The following is an 18,366-nucleotide window of genomic DNA, read 5'->3' as shown; positions in this document are numbered from 1 at the left end:
AGAGCCCTGCAAAATCACCTCCAGCAGGCCACAAATGTGCATGTGTCTGCTCAAACGGTCAGAAACAGACTCCGTGAGGGTGGTATGAGCGCCCGACGTCCACAGGTGGGGGTTGTGCTTACAGCCCAACACTGTGCAGGACGTTTGGCATTTGCCAGAGAACACCAAGATTGGCAAATTCGCCACTGGCGCCCTGTGCTCTTCACAGATGAAAGCAGGTTCACACTGAGCACATGTGACAGACGTGACAGAGTCTGGAGACGCTGTGGAGAACGTTCTGCTGCCTGCAACATCCTCCAGCATGACCGGTTTGGCGGTGGGTCAGTCATGGTGTAGGGTGGCATTTCTTTGGGGGGCCGCACAGCCCTCCATGTGCTCGCCAGAGGTAGCCTGACTGCCATTAGGTACCGAGATGAGATCCTCAGACCCCTTGTGAGACCATATGCTGGTGCGGTTGGCCCTGGGTTCCTCCTAATGCAAGACGATGCTAGACCTCATGTGGCTGGAGTGTGTCAGCAGTTCCTGCAAGAGGAAGGCATTGATGCTATGGACTGGCCCGCCCGTCTGGGAGGAGATCCCTCAGGAGACCATCCGCCACCTCATCAGGAGCATGCCCAGGCGTTGTAGGGAGGTCATACAGGCACGTGGAGGCCACACACACTACTGAGCCTCATTTTGACTTGTTTTAAGGACATTACATCAAAGTTGGATCAGCCTGTAGTGTGGTTTTCCACTTTAATTTTGAGTGTGACTCCAAATCCAGACCTCCATGGGTTGATAATTTGGATTTGCATTGATTTTTGTGTGATTTTGTTGTCAGCACATTCAACTATGTAAAGAAAAAAGTATTTAATAAGATTATTTCTTTCATTCAGATCTAGGATGTGTTGTTTAAGTGTTCCCTTTATTTTGTTGAGCAGTATATATTACTATTACAATGAAAGGCTTGTAGGTGTGGAGGACCAAAGCTCCTGTAATTAGAAATAAGTTAATAAATAAATCCACACACAGTGTATTCAGACCCCGTAACCTTATGTTACGTTACAGCCTTATTCAAAACGTTTTTTTTTTTCATCATCATTCTTCACACAACACCCAATAATGACAAAGCAAAAACAGGTTTTTAGAAATGTTTGCAAATTTAAAACAGAAATATCACATTTAGTTAAGTATTCAGACCCTTTACTCAGTTCTTTGTTGAAGCACATTTGGCACTGATTACAGTGACAGGGACATTCAGAGACTTGTCCCGAAACTAAATCTGCATTGTTGTCCTGTTGGAAGGTGAACCTTCACCCCAGTCTGAGGTCCTGAGTACTCTGGAGCAGGATTTCTCTGTACTTTGCTCCGTTCAGCTTTCCCTCGATCCTGACTAGTCTCCCAAGTCCCTGCCACTGGAAAAACATCCCCACAGCATGATGCTGCCACCACCATGCTTCACCTTTGGGATGGTGCCAGGTTTCTGTTTATTTTATAAATTTGCTAACATTTCTAAAAACCTGTTTCCACTTTGTCATTATGCGGTATTGTGTCTAGATTGAGGGGGGAAAAAACTATTTCGTTTTAGAATAACGCTGTAGCGTAACAAAATGTGGAAAATTTCAAGGGGTCTGAATACTTTCTGAATGCACTGTAAATAGATGTGGGAGAGAAACTCATTCTGATTGGCTGGGGCTGGCTCCCCAATGGGTGGGCCTGGCTGCCAATTGGGTGGGCCTTCCAAGGGCTGCACCCCTAACATGGCTGCACCCCTACCCAGTTATGTGAAATCTATAGAATAGGACTGAATTATTTTTTTCCCCTTATGAACTGTAACTCAGTAAATATCACATGTACATAAGTATTCAGACCCTTTACTCAGTACTTTGTTGAAGCACCTTTGAAACCCATTACACTCTCGAGTCTTCTTGGGTATGACACTACAAGCTTAGCGCACCTGTATTTTGGGTGTTTCTCCCATTCTTCTCTGCAGATCCTCTCGAGCTCTGTCAGGTTGGATGGGGAGCGTCTCTGCACAGCTATTTTCAGGTTTCTCCAGAGATGTTCAATCGGGTTCAAGTCTGGCTCTGGCTGGGCCAATCAAGGACATTCAGAGACTTGTCCCGAAGCCAATTCTGCATTGTCTTGACTGTGTGCTTAGGTTTGTTGTCCTGATGGAAGGTGAACCTTCACCCCAGTCTGAGGTCCTGAGTACACTGGAGGAGGTTTTCATCAAGGAGCTCGCTATACTTTGTTCATCTTTGCCTTGATCCTGACTCGTCTCCCAGTCCCTGCCACTGCAAAACATCCCCACAGCATGATGCTTTCACCACCATGCTTTACCGTAGGGGATGGTGCCAGGTTTCCTCCAGATGTGACACTTGGCATTCAGGCCAAAGAGTTCAATCTTGGTTTCATCAGAACTGAGAATCTTGTTTCTCATGGTCTGAGAGTCCTTAGGTGCCTTTTGGCAAACTCCAAGCAGGCTATCATGTGCCTTTTACTGAGAAGTGGTTTCCTTCTGGCCACTCTTCCAAAAAAGCCTGATTGGTGGAGTGCTGCAGAGATGGTTGTCCTTCTGGAAGGTTCTCCCATCTCCACATAGGAACTCTGGAGCTATGTCAGACTGACCATCAGTTCTTGGTCACCTCCCTGACCAAGGCCCTTCTCCCCCGATTGCTCAGTTTGGCTGGGCGGCCAGCGCTAGGAAGAGTCTTGGTGGTTTCAAACTTCTTCCAGTTAAGAATGATGGAGGCCACTGTGTTCTTGGGGACCTTCAATGTTGGAGAAATGTTTTGTTACCCTTCCCCAGATCTGTGCCTCGACACAATCCTATCTCGGCGCTCTACGGACAATTCCTTCGACCTCATGGCTTGGCTTTTGCTCTGACATGCACTGTCAACTGTGGGACCTTATAGAGACAGCTGTGTGTGCCTTTCCAAATCATGTCCAATGAATTGAATTTATCATGGGTGGACTACAATCAAGTTGTAGAAACATCTCAAGGATGATCAATGGAAACAGATGCACCTGAGGTCAATTTCTAGTCTCATGGCAAAGGGTTTGAATACTTAGCTTCTCTAGGGCCAGTGGGACGATTTCGTCCCACCTACGTAACAGCCAGTGGAATCCCGTGGCGCGTTATTCAAATACCTTAGAAATGCTATTACTGCAATTTGTCAAACATATGACTATTTTACACCATTTTAAAGACAAGTCTCTCGTTAATCTAACCACACTGTCCGATTTCAAAAAGGCTTTACAACGAAAGCAAAACATTAGATTATGTCAGCAGAGTACCCAGCCAGAAATAATCAGACACCCATTTTTGAAGCTAGCATATAATGTCACATAAACCCAAACCACAGCTAAATGCAGCACTAACCTTTGATGATCTTCATCAGATGACACTCCTAGGACATTATGTTATACAATACATGCATGTTTTGTTCAATCAAGTTCATATTTATATCAAAAACCAGCTTTTTACATTAGCATGTGACGTTCAGAACTAGCATACCCCCCGCAAACTTCCGGTGAATTTACTAAATTACTCACGATAAACGTTCACAAAAAACATAACAATTATTTTAAGAATTATAGATACAGAACTCCTCTATGCACTCGCTATGTCCGATTTTAAAATAGCTTTTCGGTGAAAGCACATTTTGCAATATTCTCAGTAGATAGCCCGGCATCACAGGGCTAGCTATTTAGACACCCAGCAAGTTTAGCACTCACCAAAGTCAGATTTACTATAAGAAAAATGTTATTACCTTTGCTGTTCTTCGTCAGAATGCACTCCCAGGACTTCTACTTCAATAACAAATGTTGGTTTGGTTCCAAAAAATCCATAGTTATATCCAAATAGCGGCGTTTTGTTCGTGCGTTCAAGACACTATCCGAAAGGGTAAAGAAGGGTGACGCGCCCGACGCGTTTCGTGACAAAAAAATTCTAAATATTACATTACCGTACTTCGAAGCATGTCAACCGCTGTTTAAAATCAATTTTTATGCCATTTTTCTCGTAAAAAAGCGATAATATTCCGACCGGGAAATCGTGTTTTAGTACAAAGACAGAGAAAATAAAAACATGGTGTCACCCCGTGCACGTGCCTCAGTCTGATGGTCCTCTGATAGACCACTTACCAAAGGCGCTAATGTTTTTCAGCCAGGGGCTGGAATTACATCATTCAGTTTTTTCCCGAGTTCTGAGAGCCTATGGGAGCCATAGGAAGTGTCACGTTACAGCAAAGATCCTAAGTTTTCAATAAACAGAGCCAAGAAGCCCAAGGAATGGTCAGAGAGGGTACTTCCTGTTTGGAATCTTCTCAGGTTTTTGCCTGCCATATGAGTTCTGTTATACTCACAGACACCATTCAAACAGTTTTAGAAACTTTAGGGTGTTTTCTATCCAAAGCCAATAATTATATGCATATTCTAGTTTCTGGGAAGTAGTAATAACCAGATTAAATCAGGTACATTTTTTATCCGGCCGTGTAAATACTGCCCCCTAGCCCTAACAGGTTAGGTGAATATTATTTTTATTTGCTAAAAAGGATAATCTGTTTTCGCTTTGCAATTATGGGGTATTGTGTGTAGATTGTTGAGGAAAAACGTTTATTTAATCCGTTTTAGAAGAAGGCTGTAACGCAACAAAATGTGAAAAAAGTCAAGGGGCCTGAATACTTTCCGAATGCACTGTATACATATTTTACATTGTGTGCTGAAGGTATGGGTTTATTTTTCCACTGTCAGTTGGCCTACAAATTCACACCCGAGCTGAATTGAAGGGGGATGCATAACTACTTTTCCCTGAAGGTGAGAAACGAGGTACAGCATAGAACTTCGATTGAAGACTTAAAATCATGCCTGACAAGACCAATGGATTCATAACGGTATCCTATTATTGTGTGGATCCAGGAGTAGCCTATTCTTCAATAATGTATCTGTATGTGCTAGTATTTATCTTATTGATAAATACAATTTTAAATGTGGATTGGTACGATACTTCGTTCAATGATTACGGTATTGTACCAGGTAGATACAGGAGTAAACTATAGTCTACAATAATGTCATTGAATGTGCTTTAGTATAATTTATTTTATTGATGAATGAAATTGTAAATGGGGATGGGTAGGCTACTTCATTCAGTGAATACTGGATGTCTTGCTATCTCTGGGAGCATATTCTTGAAGTCTTTTCAGCTGTTGAACTATGGCAATGTCTACCTAATTTCTAAATTGCTCTTTTGTTTTTGTCAAGATGTGATTTGTATTAATTTTTTAAAATGTAACCTTCAATTAACTTCTCCAGCTGTTCCGTTCACCACGCCCACTGCTGTCCCTCCACAATCAACCACATCCTCTTCTCCTGTTCAACAAATTTGCTGACACATTGAAAAGGACTGTACTTGCATACTCCTTTCCCTATCTCAGTGCTACTTGATCAATCCCAAGGCGTCAGCTGGACAGCTAGAATGAGAGAAATGTAAACAAGATGCTACAGTAGTGTGTGCGTATGGCGTTCCAAGAAAAGACATGTGGTGTGCCCTTATGTATCAATGTTGAAATGCCATAAATGGAAGATGGCAAAGGAGATAGTGATGTGAGTGAGAGCATATGAAAATTAAGACCCCTTGGGATCTAAAATGAGTGTGGGGTGCCCTCGTGTCTCATTTTTGTCCGCTTGAGGATGCTACAGTCTCCCGTGGTGGAGGTTGTTGGAACACTGCTATTTAAGTCTGAGCAGAGGTTGATGAAAACCTTCAAAGTTGGTGGTGTTATGTTGCGTATTATCTTGAATACCAGGCAGAAGTTTGAGTACATAATGAAATGGTGTAAACTAAAACTTGTTGAATACACTCTGAAAAAAGGGGTTCCAACAGGGTTCTTTGGCTGTCACCAAAGGAGAATCCCTTTTTGGTTCCAGGTAGAAGTATTTTTGGTTCTAGTAAGAACCCTGTTGGGTTCCAAATACAACCCTCTGTGGAATGGAACCCAAAAGGGTTCTACCTAGACACAGAAGGGGTTCGACGTGGAACCAAACAGGGTTCTATGGGGACAGCAGAAGAATCCTTTTAGGTTCTAGATAGCACCTTTTTTTTCTGAATGTAGGCCTATATTGCAGTGGTGGTTCTGTGGTTTTCTGTAAAATATATATTTTTAAATGGTTCATTGGTGGTTAAAATAACCAGAAATACTATGAAACATCTCTACTTTTAGCACATTTGCAAGCAGGCAAAGTAGCCTTCTACTGTATGCGTGCTGAGGCATGTGTGATCACTCAATATTGACAGGACTGACAAAAAAAGACATGCTCACATGAAAACAAAAGGCAATCAAGAAATGTACAAACCAAAAAAGAAATTGACAACAGTTGTAAATGTTATGAAATAAAACAAAACTTGTTGATCAAGTGTAGCAGTTTGAATTTCATTAACATAAATTACCATAAATCAACATTGTAGATCATAAAAAACAGCATTAACGGTGAACATTTACTGGTGGGGATATAACAGGCCATGTGCATCTCTGGAGGATCTAGCAAGATAGCAAATCATTGCATCAACGACTCAGTATGACTACAGTATAATAAACGTGTCAAACTTGCATCATTATGCAATTATTAAGAAACTAGATACAAATAGCTAATCCTGGCGACCAGTGTTCTAGCATTAATTTATTGAGGCAAGCAAATCAGAGATGTCAAGGTGGTACCCACGAATATGCTATGTGTATAGTATAAATAACTACCAATAGACCTAAATTATAAGCGTTTAGTCTATCAAATAACTCTGTAAAACGAGGAATGCAGTTACTCCATTCAACTAATAGGATGTATTAGTCATGAAAGAATTTACAGAAACAATTAGTGTACATGAAATGTATTATGCATTACAGAGTAGCCTATATGACTGTCACCATTAGGTTAAAACAATGTGGTAACGTGTCTTCAGTTCAAAATAATCTCTAAAAGAAAAAACTGTGTCAGATACACACAGCAGCTTGGTAGCAAGTTCTCAAAGTATGAACAAATTCACTGTCTTTTAACCAAATTCAAGCAGAAACTCATGCCCACCTGAGTTAGCATGTCTTTGCACTTTACTAGTGAAAACAAAAGACAGGAAAACACGGCCAGATTCTAATCAACTCAATTTAAATGATAGGAGTGCACCCACCCTTGTGTTGCTCTCTCCCTCCAACAAACAAAATAACACAGTTTTCCTTTACCAATAAATCCATAGCACTTGCAGAGCAATAAAATCTATGAAAATTCATAGCTCTTCATGAACTCTTGAACAATTCAAACATGACAATTTAATTCACACAGTAACATTAATTTAGTTGATTCATGTTTTCATCTGTCTTCTCACCTTTCCTGGCGTTAGTGAACCCAGGTCTTCCATGGAAACATCTCTTCTTAGAGATCCTCTGTGTCCAACGTAAAACACTAAATAATGCATGCAGAGCAGAATTAGGCCGATACCCGCTAATTATCAAAATCCAGAAAATAGTCGTTAAATTCTACAACCACCTAAAAGGAACAATACCCAAACCTTCCAAAACAAAGCCATCACCTACAGAGAGATTAACCTGGAGAAGAGCCACGTTTATTTATTTTCCCTTTTGTACTATTTTGCTATTTGATCATCATTACAACACTGTGTATATACATAATATGACATTTGAAATGTCTTTATTATTTTGGAACTTTTGTAAGTGTAATGTTTACTGTTCATTTTTTGTTTATTTCACTTTTTTTTTTTTATCTATTTCACTTGCTTTGGCAATGTAAACATATGTTTCCCATTCCAATAAAGCCCTTAAATTGAGAGGTATCAGTAGCATTCTGACCTAAATCACTCCCCATACGCCTGGCTGAGGCTCTCTAAATCTATCCAATCACCGTTCGCATGCTGTTGACCAATGACGCGGACGTATGTAGGCTGAAATACGCCCCTAGGCGTGGCTTTGGCTAAACTCGTTTGGAGAAAAAAGACGGGTTCCTTTCAGGAAAAAATGGCAGCAGTTGACATCGACATGCAGATGGAACTAGAGCCACAAATAATTATTGACGCCGACATGAAGAGGTAGCTAAATATGCACTTTTTCATGCATGTGTACGGGTTGTGAAGAAAGTACTCTTTGCTATTTGATCGAAATCCGAGCATAATCGTAATTTATATTTAGCGGGGCCTACCTGGCTAGCTAACTAACAGTAGCTCGCTAACTGTCTTTCACCAACTAACAAGGGTTATGTAACGTTAGCTACAACTAACTAGTTAATCCAAGGGGCAAGAAAGAGTGCCATTGTCAAGTCTCCAGACAGAACGTTAACTATGCCATTTGTTCCATCGTATTGGCAATTAACGTTACTTTACAATGACAAAATGGGTTCGAGGTTGTAGTTTATCTAGCTAACGTTAATTGACAATCTGCAAACCACCCTGAACTGTGCTGTTTTTCTCTGTGTATCCTTTGTCACTGCATTATTGGCACTCATGTTAGGTTGCCTATGGATTATCCTAGGAAGCCAAAAGTGGCCACCGCATCTGACTAGAGAATAAAACCATGCTGAGGCCAGACGGAATGACCCATTTCTCAGTCACGATGATAATGCCATCATAGTATCTACCTGCCACACAAGTGTCAATAACTGAACTGTGTGTATGTATATCGGTCTGCTCATTACATTTTTCAAATGAACGGATGTGGCCCTTTTTTTGCCTACTTAGCGTCGAGATCCAGTTATCAATGATCTTTGTGCACGCTAGTTAGCAACTCTTAGCATTTAAGTTTGGTTTTCAAAAGAAACGAAGTGTGAACTTGATGTGGTGGCAGAATATCACGCTGTTAAACCTGCATAAATTGCAGGTAGTTTACATGGATGGGCATAATGGAAGAAAGCTGATGTGGACAGTTTACCAAAACAAAACGACACAATTACTGTTGACTAACCCCATTCTGTACAAATTGGCGCAACCGCGGCAGTCAAACGAGACTGCAATGAAAAGTAATAGGACCGTGTTGGCATCAAAATCTGGGTTGTGAACTACGTTTCTATTCAAGCATTGATTGACATGGTAATAGCCCGATAGTATTGTAGAAAAGTTGAAAAAACTGACCCCTATGACGCTATCTTAAATGTGACGTGTCATGACGTAACGTACCCACGCATTATGCAACTCATTCTGTGTCGTACAGCCTCTCTCCACCAGGTGTAGCTCTTCTCGCAGATTAAAAACAAGAAAGGGACAGGGTAAGGGGGGTACCTAGATAGTTTGCATAATCGCTGCGAGCCACCATGACTCTCAAAAGCCGCGACAGCCACTGTTTACTTCTGAAGTGCCGCCCTAAAAACCCGACAAACTTCAAATAGGTATGTAATGACACATAATATAAAATTTTATAGTGTTTTATTTACATTTCAGAGGTGATGAGTTGGACAGATCAGGTGAAAAAATCCGTTTCCCCACACTGCTTATCTCCCGCTTTCCCCATCTAGGTTTCGTTTCCCCACCCGCCATTTTTAAAAAGACCCAACGGAGCTCATTGCCTTCTTCAATCATGCAGAGACGGGCTGCATGACGGTCTTGTCGTTGATTTTGCAGGAAATGGTAGATATTGTGCTTTACAATGGTATTCATATTACAGTTGACCTGGAAGTATGATGTTTTTTGGGCGTTAAAATAAGGTCAGTTGTACGTTATAGCGTGATGTACAAAAGTGCGTTAGCTAACTATAGGTGGTAAACCGTAGTAAGCTAGTTGCATTCGTTTTCGAGATGATCGATCTCTGTTGAGGGAGAAGCTGGTTTTAACAATGTATAGGTCTATTAATTAATTCTGAACACATTCCGTTTGTCAAAATAATGACTTATGTTCGGTAGCTGGACAGGCAAACGCCGCCAAATACTAAACTGTAAACCAATATAAACTTGTGTAATATCGCTGCTGATCACGTTATCCGTATCTAACGTAGTAGACAGCTGGTGACATCGAGAGATCTCCTTCCGACAAACTGCTATCAGGTAAAGTATTTTAAATGTATTTGTAATTTAGCTATTTAGCCATAGAAACGTGATGCATCAACGCAAGCTGTAAAATGACTCCAACATAGAAAACAGCAACCATAGTAATGTTGCTAACGTTAGCTAGATAGAACAAGTAGATCTGTTACTAGCTAGCCGGAGTAAGTACACTATATATACAAAAGTATGTGGACACCCCTTCAAATTAGTGTATTTGGCTATTTCAGCCACATCCATTGCTTACAGGTGTATAAAATCGAGCACACAGTCACGCAATCTCCATAGAGATTGGCAGTAGAATGGCCTTACTGAAGAGCTCAGTGACTTTCAATGTGGCACCTTCATAGGATGCCACCACAGATAGAACAATGGGACAGATATTTCACCAGATGTAAAAATGTGAGGCATCCGGTTGGCATTCTGCACATTTTCTCATCTATGAAACGTTTGATCTCAATACAGTTTTCTGTTCCCAAAACTATAATCTTATGAACAGAGTGGACTAAGTTTTGTAGACTTCACTCTGTGTTTCAAAATTGTGTTTAGGAGTGTAAAGGTGAATTGAGTTAATGCACACGCCTACTTCATAGTAGGTGTTCCCTAACGGAAATATGCAGATGCACGCTAGAATGTGCCAATAGGATCTCGTTAGCTTGTGCTTGCCTCTGCCCTCCTCCTTGCTTGTTCTGCCCACTATGCCTCATATGTTCCCATTGGAAACAACAGGCTGTGGTCTATCTTGGTATAGTTATAAAACCTTTGATGCCACTTTTCCAACAAGTCATTTCGTCAAATTTCTGCCCTGCTAGAGCTTCTTCGGTCAACTGTAAGTGCTGTTATTGTGAAGTGGTGACGTCTAGGAGCAACAACGGCTCAGCCACAAAGTGGTAAGCTCACAGAATAGGGCCGCTGAGTGCCTACGTAGTGCGTAACAATTGTCTGTCCTTGGTTGTAACACTCACTACCAAGTTCCAAACTGCCCCTGGAAGCAACGTCAGCACGATAACTGTTTGTTGGGAGCCTCACAAAATGGGTTTCCATAGCCGAGCAGCCACACACAAGCCTAAGATCACCATGCACAATGCCAAGCGTCGGCTGGAGTGATGTAAAGCTCGCCCCCATTGGACTCTGGAGCAGTGGAAATGTTTTCTCTGGCGTGATGACTCACTCTTCACCATCTGGCAGTCCTACGGACTAATCTGGGTTTGGCGGATGCCAGGAGAACGCTACCTACCCGAATGCATTGTGCCAACTGTAAAGTTCAGTGGAGGTAGAATAATAATGTTCTAGGGCTGTTCTTCATGGTTTGGGCTAGGCCTCTTAAGATTTCCCTTCACTGGAATTAACACTACAGCATACAATGACATTCTAGACGATTCTGTGCTTCCAACTTTGTGGCAACAATTTGGGGAAGGCTCTTTCCTGTTTTAGCGTGACTTAAAAAAAAAGTTGTATTTAACCTTTTATTTAACTAGGCAAGTCAGTTAAGAACAAATTCTTATTTTCAACGCCGACCTAGGAACAGTGGGATAACTGCATTGTTCAGGGGCAGAACAACAGATTTTTACCTTGTCAGCTCGGGGATTCGATCTAGCAACCTTCCGCTTCTAGTCCAACGCTCTAACCACTAGGCTACCTGCCGCACAATGTCCCCGTGCCCAAAGCAAGGTCCATACAGAAATGGTTTGTTTAGATCAGTGTGGAAGAACTTAATTGGCCTGCACAAAGCCCTGACCTCAACCCCATCGAACACCTTTGGGACGAATTGTAACACCGACTGCGAGCCAGGCCTAATTGCCCAACATCAGTGCCTGACCTCAGTAATGCTCTTGTGGCTGAATGTAAGCAAGTTCCTGCAGGAATATTCCAACATCAAGTGGAAAGCCTTCCCAGAAGAGTGGAGGCTGTTATAGTAGTGGGGGGTGGGGGGGGGGGGTGACCAAGTCCATATTATTGCCCATGATTTTGGAATGAGATGTTTGACGAGCAGATGTCCACATACTTTTGGTCATGTAGTGTAGTTTTATCACTAGCTAGCATGTAATTCCGGGAAGTTGAGCGTTTTAGCTATCAGTTTATTCCAAGTAATAATTTAAGAGGACTGATCTGTAGGACAAGTAGTGTAAATCTAATACAGTCAAAGGCAGGACCCACTAATTTCATTTATACTGACAAATAAGAAATGCCTCATTATCCCTGTCAATAGTTGAAGTAGGATGACTGTCAGGATGTACATTTTCTAGCTCACAAACTACTTTACTTTGCTGTGATTTATTTTATTCATTCAGGTCTCTCACTTTTGTCTCACATTATCTATTCAGCTCTCCTGTGTCCCTCTCCCAGAGATCAACCAAGTGCTATTCGCCAAGCATGGGCTGTAAGGAGAACCATCCTACTGCAGTTTGAACTAGCCCTGCTGTCACTATTTAGTCATTGGAACCAGATATGCATTTGCCTGCTGTCTTTTCTTTTTGGGGTTGGTCTTAAACAATCTAGTGCATTTTAGAGTTGAAGAACACCAACTGCAGATATGTGCCTGTTTGAACATCTCAAAGACTCAATTCAATGTGAACCAGTTTAACAGGTGACAATTATTTTACTATTGTAACATGCATTGGGGAGAATTCTATTGTCCCCGTCAGGAGCCCAGGCTTTTGCCATAGATGGTAGAGTTCTCGTCTCTGGACCACACAAGACACAAACTTTAGATTGCATTCCGCTAAGGCACTTGTCTGTCTACATCGGTCCGCTACATTAGTGACTAGGGTGGGATCCTTTCAATCCGCCTATAGGGCTTGGGTACACAAATGCTCCTAGAGAGGTGGGGGAAAACTGAAGCATGCGTTGATGACTCTTCTACAGTCTCAGAGGCCCAGGCTTTTGGCATACATGGTAAAAGCTTTTAATTTCTGGACTAAGATTGTGCCCTCCATGGCAATAAATAGACGTTGATTGGTAGGTTACACTATATTTAGATAATGGAAAACATGTCTCGTACTCAGTCATAGTTAGTAGTAGAATAATGAATGGATTGGCAAGATATGACAGTCAACTTTTAAAGGTTAATAATTTAAACCACCTAAATATACTCGCATACACTGAACATTTAGTATTTAAAACTCACATTTCCGAACTATAATCCTACAGGCTCTATTATTCTCCATACCTTATTCCAATGCATCCTACATTATGCATGGTATTGAGAAGCTGCTATTTGAGAACTCACCTCGTTTAGAAATTTAACTATGGTTTGTGAAGACCCTCCCACCCTGTTTGCCAAATTCTTTCTCTCTGCTCTTGTTATCCTTAACAGGATTGTCGGTTGGCGGAGCCGGGAGGGTTGTCAGCGAGATGGGACACACCTGGGCTCGGGTGTGTCCCGGGGAAAAATATTGTGTGGGGTCCGTGGAGCCGATCAGTTGTCTCGGGGGCACATCTGTTGCTCGGGGGGGGATCTGCTATTTTGCTGCCCCCCCTTCTAGCGGGCTACAGTGCTTAATTACCCATCGCGAATCCGCACGAAAACTAGGGTTCAGCTGTTGTAGGATTTGGCGAAGCACCTTGTACAATACCAGTCAAGAGTTTGGACACACCTACTCATTCAAGGGTTTTTATTTTTATAATTTTCTACATTGTAGAATAATAGTGAAGACATCACAACTATGAAATAACACATGGAATCACGCAGTAACCAAGATGGTGTTAAACAAAATCTAAATATATTTTTACCCTTTGCCTTGATGACAGCTTTGCACATTCTTGGCATTCAACCAGCTTCACCTGGAATGCTTTTCCAACAGTCTTGAAGGAGTTCCCACATATGCTGAGCACTTGTTGGCCGCGTTTTCTTAACTCTGTGGTCCGACTCATCCCAAACATTTCAAATTTGGACTAAAGGACAGATTTCCACCGGTCTAATGTCCATTGCTTGTGTTTCTTGGCCCATGCAAGTCTCTTCTTATTGGTGTCCTTTAGTAGTTCTTTTGCAGCAATTGACCATAAATGCCTAATTCACACAGTCTCCTCTGAACAGTTGATGTTGATGTCTGTTACTTAAACTCTGAAGCATTTATTTGGGCTGCAATTTCTGAGGGTGGTAACTCTAATGAACGTTTCCTCTGCAGCAGCGGTCACGCTGGGTCTTCTATTCCTGTGGCGGTCCTCATGAGGGCCAGTTTCATCATAGCGCTTGGTGGTTTTTGCGACTGCACTTGAAGAAACTTTCAAAGTTCTTTAGAGTAATGATAGACTGTCTCTTTGCTTATTTGAGCTGTTCTTGTCATTATATGGAATTTGGTATTTTACCAAATAGGGCCATCTTCTGTATACCACCCATACCTTGTCACAACACAACTGATTTGCTCAAATGCGTTAAGAAGGAAATAAATTCCATAAATTAACTTTTAACAAGACGCATCTGTTAATTGAAATGCATTCCAAGTGACTACCTCATGAAGCGGGTTGGGAGCATGCCAAGAGTGTGCAAAGCTGTAATCAAGGCTACTTTGTTGAAACTTAAATATGAAATGTATTTCGATTTAACACCTTTTTTTTTGGTTACAACATGATTCCATATGTGTCATTTCATAGTTTTGACGTCTTCAGTATTCAACCATTTTTAAAATGGTAAAAATAAAGAAAAACCCTTGAATGAGTAGGTGTGCCAAATTTAGACTGGTGCTGTATAGCTCATCTCTCTCCTGTGGTGCCCAGTGTGATTGGCACTTATCTTGTTTTAGTCCAGTCTGGTGTGCTCAGCAGAGGGGAAGAGTGAGATTTGTATAATTTTTTTAGTAGTTGTGATTATGGCGTCAAATGTTCATTCATGTTCCATCAGAGGAACTGTTCGAATTATGTACTAAAGTACAGTTGGTGAAATTAGTGATAAATCAATAACATTCTGTTATTGACATTGCAGGTCAATCTGATGGAGAGTGGTATACTCGTAGTTACCACTGGGGCAGCCTCTGCCGAGGACTCTCCAGCCATCTCCCTGTTTCGCTGCAATGGCCGCTCCATCTGTTAGCCCTAGTAGTCTTCTGAACAGCAGAACTAACTGCTTCTGTTATAGCTTGAGCATAATCGTGTTAAGCATGATTTGGAATTCAAATAGGATTTGTAGCGCGCTGATTGTGTTAAACATAAGGAATTGGAATTTAGAGTATTTGGAGCTTGCTAAAATCAAGCTGCAACGAGCGGCTAGAATTGGTTAGGGAAGGAAGGTTCTCTGGGGAGAGTTTGCTTATGGAATATGACCCTGATTCACCTAAGGGTCGCTTTCTCTTTCGTTCCTGCTCCGGACACACTTGATATTGTTGGAAACTTACGGCTGTTGCCAAAATCTAATGAGAAGGACCCTGAGACTTTCTTTTTATTGTTTGAGTGAGTTTCTAACGCTAGGAGTTGACCTGATTCTAATCTCGGGAGTTGAAGTCATAAACAGCGCAATGCTTGAAGAATTGCGACGAGCTGCTGGCAAACGCACAAAGGTGCTGTTTGAATGAATGCTTAGGAGCCTGCTGCTGCCTACCATCGCTCAGTCAGACTGCTCTATCAAATCATATAATTAACTCTAACATAACACACAAATACGAGCCTTTGGTCATTTAAAATGGACGAATCCGGAAACGATCATTTAGAAAACGAAAGGTTTATTATTTCAGTGAAATACGGAACCGTTCCGTATTTTATCTAACGGGTGGCATCCCTAAGTCTAAATATTCCTGTTACATTGTACAACCTTCAATGTTATGTCATAATTATGTACAATTCTGGCAAATTAATTACGGCCTTTGTTAGGAATAAATGGACTTCACACAGTTCGCAATGAGCCAGGCGGCCCAAACTGCTGTATATACCCTGACTGCTTGCACGGAACGCAAGAGAAGTGACACAATTTCCCAAGTTATAATATTGCCTGCTAACAGGAATTTCTTAACTAAATATGCAGGTTTAAAAATATATACTTGTGTATTGATTTTAAAGAAAGGCATTGATGTTTATGGTTAGGTACATTGGTGCAACGACAGTGCTTTTTTCGCAAATGCGCTGGTTAAATCATCACCCGTTTGTCGAAGTAGGCTGTGATTCAATGAGAAATGAACAGGCACCGCATCGATTATATGCAACCAGGACACGCTAGATAAACTAGTAATATCATCAACCATGTGTAGTTAACTAGTGAGTATGTTAACCTCTATGGGCTATGTGGGACGCAAGCGTCCCACCCCTGGTACACCCTATCAACAACAGGTGAAATATCAAGAGCGCCAAATTTGAAAACAATTAAATGTCATAATTCAAATTTCTCAAACATACAACTATCTTACACCCTTTGAAAGATAAACATCTCCTTAATCTAACCACGTTGTCCGATTTCAAAAAGGCTTTACGGCGAAAGCATAAAGTTAGATTATGTTAGGAGAGTACATTGACAATAGCTGTGTGTAATGTTTTGTCAATTCAAAGACAGGCGTCACCAAAAGCAGAAAACCAGCTAAAATGATGCACTAACCTTTGACAATCTCCATCAGATGACACTCCTAGGACATTATGTTAGACAATGCATGCATTTTTAGTTCTATCAAGTTCATATTTATATCCAAAAACAGCGTTTTACTATGGCATTGATGTTGAGGAAATCGTTTCCCTCCAATAACCGGCAGTCAAGTCAGCGTCACAAATTAAATAATTAAAATTAGAAAACATTGGTAAAATATTATATTGTCATTTAAAGAATTATAGATTTACATCTCTTGAACGCAATCAACTTGCCAGATTTAAAAATAACCTTACTGGGAAATCACACTTTGCAATAATCTGAGCACTGCGCCCAGAAAAATACGCGTTGCGATACAGACTAGACGTCATGTTGGGGAGATCTAAAATCGAAAATACTATGTAAATAATCCATTACCTTTTGATTCTCTTCATCAGATGTCACTTCCAGGTATCACAGGTCCATAACGAATGTAGTTTTGTTCAAAAAAGCTCATCATTTATGTCCAAAAATCTCCGTCTTGTTAGCACATGATCTAAGCCAGCCGGACTTCTCGTCATGAACGAGGGGAAAAAAATATTTACGTTTGTTCAAACATGTCAAACGTTGTATAGCATAAATCATTAGTGCCTTTTTTAACCAGAACATGAATAATATTCAAGGCGGACGATTGCATTCTCTTTTAAAACGTATTGGAACGAGGGTACCCAACATGAACTCCCGGGCCAGAGTCTAATCGGCCACCACCGTTCCAAGGCTCTTGTTCGTTCAGTTCTCACAGTATAAGACTCAAAACACTTTGTAAAGACTGGTGACATCTAGTGGAAGCCATAGGAAGTGGTCAACAATTAATAAGCCCCTGTGTTTCAATGGCATAGGCTTAAAGGTAATTCAACACATCAGGTATCCACTTCCTGTCAGAATTTGTCTCAGGGTTTTGACTGCCATATGAGTTCTGTTATACTTACAGACACCATTCAAACAGTTTTAGAAAATTCAGTGTTTTCTATCCGAACATGAACAATAATATGCATATTCTAGCTTCTGAGTTGGTGTAGGAGGCAGTTAAATACGGGCACATATTTTTTTCAAAATTCTCAATACTGCCCCCTAGCCCCAACAGGTTATTAAGATAAGTTTGATGCTAGCTAGCAACTTACCTTGGCTTCTTGCTGCCCTCGTGTAACAGGTAGTCAACCTGCCACGCAGGCTCCTCGTGGAGTGCAATGTAAGGCAGGTGGTTAGAGCGTTGGACTAGTAACCGGAAGGTTGCAAAAACGAATCCCAGAGGTGACAATCTGTCATTCTGCCCCTGAACAAGGCAGTTAACCCCCGTTCCTAGGCCGTCATTGAAAATAAGAATGTGTTTTTAATCTGACTTGCCTCGTTAAATAAAGGTGTGTAAAAAAAAAAAAAAAAGTGTCCAAAAATACCGATTTACTGATTGTTTTAACTTGAAATTGGCCCTAATTAATCGGCCATTCCGATTAATCGGTCGACCTCTAGTCTACACCGACCATAACCCTCTCACCTTCTTGATGTGTCCTAACCAGAGGATAATGTTCTTACAGGCATTCCATCTCAATGTGCGGCACATTAGGGGGTCTGATAATGTTGTTGATGATGCTCTCTCGTGCATGAACGCATCTGGTTCTATTGATCGGTGGACATGTGCTTTCTTATGCGTGTAGTCCCTGAGTGTTGTGACGTATGATTTTTGTCCACGTAACCGGGAAACTGTTTATTTTATGTTGTCTTGACGCTCCTGTCATCTGTTCCCTGCTCTGTCCTCGTTTTTTCTTTCCTCTTGAAGGTTGCCGAGGTCTGGGGAGGATGAGGTTGGCTGGGGCAGTGGG

General features: G+C 41.3%; 1 protein-coding gene across 5 annotated transcripts in view; it reads left to right on the top strand.

Moving 5' to 3' along the window:
- LOC106589259 (dnaJ homolog subfamily C member 7) overlaps positions 1-18,366 on the top strand; it is a 112,690-nt gene that overhangs the window by 47,041 nt on the left and 47,283 nt on the right. The window contains exon 1 of one of the 5 annotated variants that reach the window (XM_014178978.2): positions 7,952-8,071. The exons of the other annotated variants lie outside the window; for them this stretch is intronic. Within the exon in view, the coding sequence (XP_014034453.1) occupies positions 8,001-8,071 (71 nt within the window). The 5' untranslated portion in view covers positions 7,952-8,000. Of the gene's footprint in view, positions 1-7,951; positions 8,072-18,366 lie in introns of those variants that run through there. 5 annotated transcript variants of the gene reach the window in all.

This window comes from Salmo salar, chromosome ssa28 (assembly GCF_905237065.1).
Source record: "Salmo salar chromosome ssa28, Ssal_v3.1, whole genome shotgun sequence".
Classification (NCBI taxonomy): Eukaryota; Metazoa; Chordata; class Actinopteri; order Salmoniformes; family Salmonidae; genus Salmo; species Salmo salar.
Note: the sequence above shows the minus strand (reverse complement) of the source record. Positions and strands in the feature narration are given on the sequence as shown.